This window comes from Tupaia chinensis, unplaced genomic scaffold, assembly GCF_000334495.1.
Source record: "Tupaia chinensis unplaced genomic scaffold, TupChi_1.0 Scaffold000105_1, whole genome shotgun sequence".
Taxonomy (NCBI): Eukaryota; Metazoa; Chordata; class Mammalia; order Scandentia; family Tupaiidae; genus Tupaia; species Tupaia belangeri.
Window position 1 is genome coordinate 3,270,943 of NW_006159569.1, and position 7,712 is coordinate 3,278,654.

A 7,712-nucleotide genomic window follows, 5' to 3' on the forward strand; every position below is an offset into this window, starting at 1 on the left:
CAGGAAGATTCTGAGCCAGTCACAACAAATTTTATCATGAGTATTTAGCAGTATTGGAGGAGACGTCTTATGAAATAGAGTTAAGTGAAAAATGCAGGAAATAGAAAAATGGAGTATCAGAATAATATATATGTCAGTTGTTTGAAATGAAAAAAATGTAAATAACCACAATATCCATCAATATGGAAATACTTAAGCTACTTATATTACATTCATACAATGAAAAATTATGTAGCTATAAGAAGTAATGGGGTGAACTCAAAGACATTCATTGTAAGAAAAAAAGAACATCTCAGAGCAATGAAAATATCATGATCCTGTTTGCGGTTAAATGTTCATATGCACATTTGTCTGCCTGTACATACAATGGCTTCCTAATTACACCAAAATATCAGCAATATTTGTCTATGAAAAGAGGTGTGGAGATAGAAAGATTTTATTTGTGTGATTTTATGTTTTACCTCTTTTACTATTCTATCTTCTCATTTTTCTGAAGTGTTAGTTACTTTCATAATAGAGAAGATGTAAATACACAATTAAAATATAAACATAGTTGAAAAGTACCTTAGGATTTAGCCCTTGACTATATTAACTCTGATTGGTGTTTTATTCATCTGAGTTGATTCAAATAATGCATTTATTTTTTTCATGTCTCTAATGTATTTCTGAGCTTCAGAATAATTTATCTTTGACCTCAGAGCCTTGAAGCTGTTTGTGTATTTACTAGTCTTGCAGGGGAATTGGGGTCTGTGATAAATTGTGAGATTCTTTCACTTCCAGGGTTTCCTTGGGTAGATGAGGCTATGTTGTGATTTATACTTTAATTTGGTAGGCAGGAGTATGCCATTCAGTGTACTTTCTAATGTATATTTTTGCAGTTCTTTTTATGCATTATAAAGTGTATTTTTGCAAGTTATCTGTAAAGGTCTATGACTGCCATCTCTCTCAGTATTGATATCACAGATATGCATCACTTAAATGTCAAAAGAAAACAAGTTTACCTGAGCGGGGACTTGGTATATGCACATGTGTGTTTTTGTACAAATGTATGTACGCATGGGTGCATGATACATACATTAATTGCAGAATGAGTGCAGAACGAGTTCTCTACTTGAAAGTCATCTTTCCATTTTTCCTTCTCAGCTGTAATAAAGACTGCCCTTCCCAACATGGACAGAGAAGCCAAGGAGGAGTACCTGGTTGTTATTCAAGCCAAAGACATGGGTGGACACTCTGGTGGCCTTTCAGGGACCACGACACTTACAGTGACTCTTACTGATGTTAATGACAATCCTCCGAAATTTGCACAGAGTAAGTGAATTTCCTGTGTTGAGTGGAACTCTCAGTATGATGATTCATTTGAAATTATCATTTTCACTGACATGAAAAAAACTGATAGTGGGGCCAGCAGATGGCTTAGTGGTTAAGGCTCTGGACTCCCACATAGTCTACCACAGTTTACGTTCTGGACCCAGCAGCTTGAAAATCACACTGGGGGCATGTACATGCCTGCCCAAAATCCCAGGAGGAAATGGATAGCAGTGTGGCCACCCCCTTTGGAGTTGATTTTTCACATTCTTTTTTACACATACACACTCTCTCTTCCTCAATCAGGTGAGCACACACACCCTATAGCAAAAATCTTAAAAAAACAAAAACAAAAAAACCCGATGGTGAGCCAGCAAGTGGTGTGGAGTTTAAGGCAGCTGGATGCTGCATGACCAATTGTGCGGTTCAAGTCTGAGACTCAGTGGCTTGAAAAACACTCTGGGCACGAGTCTACATTCCAAGAGGGGAATGGAAGAGAAAGGATTGCAGTTTGGTCATTTCTCCTGGGGCTTGATTTCTCACTTTTCCTCCCTCCCTCTAGAGAGCTCAATTGTCCTATAAGCAAAGAAACAAACAAATGAAAATGGCATAACTCTTGAGTGACCATTATGTGCCAAGTATGGCAATTCACATATATAAGGGGATTTTCAAAATGCTCATGGATAATGTGTATTTTTTTTTTTTTTGAGAGGTTTTCACTATAGGGTGCGTGCACTCACCAGACAGACAGAGAGAGACAGAAAGCGAGAAATCACCCCCCAGGGGAGATGGTCACGCCGCAATCCCTTCTCCTCCATTCTCCTCTCAGGATCTTGAGCACGCACGCGCACGTGCCTGGCTTGAGTTTTAAGCCGCCGGGTCCAGGACGCAAACCGTGGTTGACTACATGGGAGTCCAGCGACATAGCCATTACTTCAACTGCTGGTTCCCGATAATGTGTATTATGAAAAGACTATGCTTGGATTCTAAATGTTTTTTTTTGTATGTGTCCAAATAAACTTGTGCTTTAATTCTACTTTTGGATTTTGGAAGGATTTTTTTTTTAAGTCCTCTCCTATATATAACAGTAAACTACCCTATTTTTATTTTGGTACTAAATTTATTCTATTTTAAAGATTTAAAAAAAGTTTAGAAAATTTCCAAATATTAAGCATATAATAAGCAAGAATTAGAAACATGTCTGTTATTAATATCTGTTTTTTTCAGCCCAGTGGAATAAAAAAAAAGCTTGTAATGAGATGAAAATGGAGTTAGGGGCCCAGTAGGGAATGGAGGAGAAGGGATTGCAGTGTGACCATCCCGGGGGATGATTTCTCACTCTCTCTTTCTCTCTGTCTTTCTGGCGATCACACGTGCCCTATAGTAAAAACCTCTACAAAATAAATAAATAAATAAATAAATAAACAATGGAGTCAGGATATTGCTCTATCCTTAGTCTCACTTGTCATATTAAAGAAATCAAATCTCTTGTATCAAGGTGGAGACAGCAAAAGTGTAGTACACTTGCTGCAAAGCATGATCTCTGTACTAACTATGATCATTGACTTCACTCTTCCCTGCTAAGTCCGTGCTCTGCCTTAGAATCCTTCTCAACCAGAAACTGGGCAGCCCCCGACAATGAGTCAGGGGGACAATCATTACTTGCCAACTTTTTTTTGTTTTCTTTTAGAATGCTTTTATTTTGAGCATTTATCCCAGTAATACGACACAAAAATAATTTAGAAAGACTTTTCTGACCTGGGCATCTTGAATTGAGATAGGAAAGATAAATGGGAATTAGCTGGAACGAAGTGAACCCAGAGGAAGGAGGATGGGCATTGCAACTAAAAAGGATGTTCCAAAGCCCTATGTCTGTAATTTATGTATTTCTAAGATTTTTATATATAAGTGTGATCATTCAACAGACAGCATATTTTTTTTTTCTTGTCTGCTGATTTCACTTAGCATAATTGCTTCGAGATGTATTCATGTCACTGTAAATGGCAGGACATTTTGTTTGTTTGTTTAGTTTTTGCTATAGAGTGTGTTTACTTACCAGAGAAAGGGAAGTGAGAAGTCACCTCCCGGAGGAAGGGCCACTCCAAAGTCCCTTCTCCTTCATCCTGCTCTCAGAATTTTGGGCACTCATACATATGTGCCCAGCATGTTTTTCAAGCTACAAGATCTGGGACTCAAACTACTCAGCCAGCCACGTGGAATCAGGTATCTTAATCTCTTATGCTGCCTGCTGGTACAGGTCTCCGTTTTTAAAGCTGAATAATCTCATACACGCACACTCACATACAAACACATATATACACACACATATACATCCCATAACTTTTTATCTATCTTTTCATCGATGGACACTTTTGTTTCTTTTCTTGGTTATTGTGAATAATGCTATAAATAAAAACATCAGAGTACAGGTCTCTTTCCAAGGAAATAATCTCATTTATCAAAATATCATATCATATACCTTATATACACGATAATAATAATAACAAAGCCCTATGTAAGGACAATTTCTGACCCTTTATAGAAATGGAAAGAATTTTACTGTGGCTGCAGCAAAGAGGCTAGAAAGATTAGACAGGAATTAGTAATGTTGAATTTGTAGGCCATTTTAATTATCATGACCTTTAGTCTGATATCACTGGGAAGCCATTGAAAGAGTTTAAATAGTACATTGAGTGATAGGGTTTGGTTCAGGGACAACAGAAAAATAAAATTTTTTTTTGAGCTTCTTTTGACATCTTTTCAGTGGAGCTCGTTCAAAGGGGTATTGGCAGTCATTCATGTAAGAGATGATAGCCTTGACAAGCAAGGGTGATCTCAGTGTAAGTGGAGAAAAATGAGTGGGGGCTGGCTCCATATCCTAGTGATTTGGGAAGTTAGAGCCCATCAGGCTGACTTCATGGTTCAAATCCTGGGTCCAGAGGCTTGAAAAACATGCAGGTGCATACATTTGTCTCCAAATCCTGACAGGTTGGAGAAATGGAGAAGGGATTGTAGCATGACCATGCCCCATGGCAAGGTACTTTCTCCCTCTCCTTCCTCCTTTTTTTTTTTTTTGTCCCTCTGTCTCTCACTGGCATGTGTACACACTCACTGGCAAATTATAGATGCGATACATATGTAAGAATTAATAATGATAGAGGCCTAAGGTTAGACTGCAGTTTTGGATGAGGAAAATAGGTTATCATATTTCCGACATGAGAGCTTAGATGCATGCTGGTGCTCTTTATTGAGATATGCCATATGAATGCCATAGGAAAATTGTATTTTGAAGAGACAAAGGGCAATATAAAGAGAGGAGAGAGGGGCAGATGTGTGGAGTTTGAAAATGAGATGTTTGAGGTACCTTTAAAGATTTATCAGTAGAAATCCAAGATAGAGAAAATAGAGGAGACATATTTTCTTTAAGAATTTCAGAATTTGGGGCCAGCAGGTGGTGGGGTGATTAAGGCACTGGACTCCCCCATGGTCAATTGTGGTTCGAGTTCCAGGCTCAGCGGCTTCAGAATCACACCAGGCACATGTGCGTGTGTGCCCCAAATCCCAGGAGCAGAATGGAAGAAAAGCGATTGTGGCATGGCCATTCCCCCAGGGAGGGTGATTTCTCACTTTCTTTCTGTCTCTCTCATGCGAGTGCATACACCCTATTGCAAAAACAAAACAAAATGCAAAAAAAGAATCTCAGAATTTTGGTATCTGGCCATTCATTAGTCAGATAACAGTACAACCCTTTTAAACTAAATTATTGAAATGAAGAACACCGTTTTGCTTCTCCTTTTTTCCGTTTTTGTATTTCCTTTTCAGTTGCCATCATTATACTTAATACTATAATATTCAACTATTCTTTCTCAAAGAATGATTGCTTCAGCAGTAGCAGATGAATGTAAAGTGTTCCCTTTCTAAAGGTAGTAGCTATTAACTATGATCACACTGATAGAGCTATGAGGATGAGAAGAAAAGGAATGCATAAAGGAAGGTTCCATTTACTCGATTACCTAAGGCTCCCTAATGCAAAACTGGCAGCACAATGAGACCCATTGCTGCTTAGTTACTTAATAACCATACCTCAGGGATCATCTCAGATCTTACCTGGAATATCAAGTTTGAAGGAAATGAAACTATTACACCAATTATGAGAGAACTGGGAGAGTCCTGTTAGGCATGAACATTCTCAGTGCTTACCTTGTAGCAAAACTATTTGGACAATGTTTTCTTCCCCAACCCCATAACTTCACAGTTCTAAGAGATACTTTTATTTTTATTCCACCATGAAGTAAAAAGTATTGATACTAAAAGAAACCTAACTCATCACCTGAACTAATCTTGTCCTATTGAGTCAAAGCAGCCTTAGTTTATTTACTGGACTCAGTGATTAAATTTAAACTAGAACCAAGTAATGTTATCAAGATTTAATTTTTTTCCCCTCTGGGCTCTTATTTCATTGAATGTCCCCCTATCCCTTCTTTTTTTGTGGTTACAAGGGGACAAAAAATTTCTCAGTGTCTGAATTTTAGTTTCCTAGAAAGAGGCAATGAGACTAGAATTTGATTGTAAGTACCATAAGTTGGAGATAACACCAGTAGGGAAGTGAGAGAAAGGATCAAGAGCCCTGAGAAATATGTATTTTCAATCAGGCAAGCTATCACTGTGGGTAAGGAAAGCTTTATCCCACCAGGAAAAGTCTGGACCATTGTAAAGGGGGAGAAAATAAACAAATAAGCAAACAAAAAACTCAAAGTTATCTTACCAGTAAGAGGCAGAGGATAGGATTTTATGTACTTATTCCTGTGTGTCTTTGAGGACTGCCTCTGTGAGGCCATTATTTCTCTGTTAGTTTTGGCCTGACATGCAGTGGGCAAAATGGGTCCTGAAGGCCAGAGGAAACCCTCAGGCAAGGAAATGCAGTAGTTGGCAGTGAGAAGTGGGACAGGTGTGCACTAAAGTGGTAATGACCAGGGGTTATGGCTGGGACAACAACAGTTTCCAGTACAAAAATGAAAGTAAGTGACAAATATAACACTGATAAACAATTAAAATTATTTGAATAAAAATGAGATTAATGCCACTAATTAGAGGTGCTTTACTGCCCCCATAGGAGAAGGAATACGCACTGTAATTGTGTTTTGCCTAGAGAGTTTTGAAAGTAGGATTTTTGCTCTTCAGAGCAATGAGGACTTTAGTAACAAGAGGAGTGTTTCATGTGTCTGAACAGCTTGCTGCAGGGCACAGCAGAAGTTTAGTAATTGGATTTTATCAAAAATGGTCTACAAATCTGTAAATATAAAGGTAAGTTCAAAAGTGACTTTCAGTGTGTTACACATTGCAACTTTCTGTGCTGAAATTAGCTTAGTATTTTATGTTGGGCAACAATGGCTATCCCCACAGGCAGTCAATGTGATTATACAGCATTCACATAGATTCATAAATATCTTGGTATACCTGCTCTAAATATATTTGGTAAACATATGGTAGAATAAGTTCCATATCTGAGAAGAGTTCTGAAGAGAGATCACTACTTCTGAGAACCGTTTGTCTTTAACTGCTTTAAAAGACGGTGCATTCCACAGGGAATGAGATATTTTTGTCTTTTTCATCATTTTACTGGGGTTTGTCCAGAATGAAGAAGGTGCCCAATAAATACTTGCTAAATGATTTAAGGAATGGTTTGGAATTTGTGCAATGCTCAGTGTTTCTTCTCTTCCCTAAGGTCTGTATCACTTCTCAGTACCAGAAGATGTGGTTCTTGGCACTGCAATTGGAAGAGTGAAGGCCAATGACCAGGATATTGGTGAAAATGCCCAGTCATCGTATGACATCATTGATGGAGATGGGACAGCCCTCTTTGAAATCACCTCTGATGCTCAGGCACAAGATGGCATTATAAGACTAAGGAAGGTAAGCTAAGGAAACTTTTGTGCATCAAAGATGTCTTTGACACTTGAGTTTTGAAGATCTTGGGCACTGAAGACACTTTCTATAAAAACCTTAGAGCCAGTAGACATATAACACTTAGCTGTGATGTGGGATTAGTTCTGCACCACCTGTCCCTTGGATTCATTGTGCATTTCAACTAACCCTCTGGTACACTGTTGCCAAAGGGGTGCCAGCCTCCCAATCTATCCATTACCTACATGTCTACCTTTCCATGCCTTTGGTAATCTTTCCTAAGTCACGAGAATTTGCTAAGTCCTTGTACAGGTCATTTGAGCTATGGGAGGAAGTCAATGCCTCAAAGGCAACTCTCAACCAGTAGTGGGGAGAAAAATTGGTGGGCAGCTACTATTCTTTGCAGAAACTATTCTGAGGCATATTGTTTAAAGTTTGTAAGAGAACTGTGAAAAAGAACAAACCTCAGTTGCCCACAGAGGTGATAAGGCTTTTAAGTC

At 38.4% G+C, this 7,712-nt stretch overlaps 1 protein-coding gene across 2 annotated transcripts in view; it reads left to right on the plus strand.

Moving 5' to 3' along the window:
* Window positions 1–7,712, plus strand: part of CDH8 (cadherin 8) — a 447,802-nt gene that overhangs the window by 259,624 nt on the left and 180,466 nt on the right. For both annotated transcript variants that reach the window (XM_006143789.2, XM_006143790.3), the window contains exons 5-6: window positions 1,144–1,311; window positions 7,034–7,221. In XM_006143789.2, the coding sequence (XP_006143851.1) occupies window positions 1,144–1,311; window positions 7,034–7,221 (356 nt within the window). The remainder of the gene's footprint in view (window positions 1–1,143; window positions 1,312–7,033; window positions 7,222–7,712) is intronic.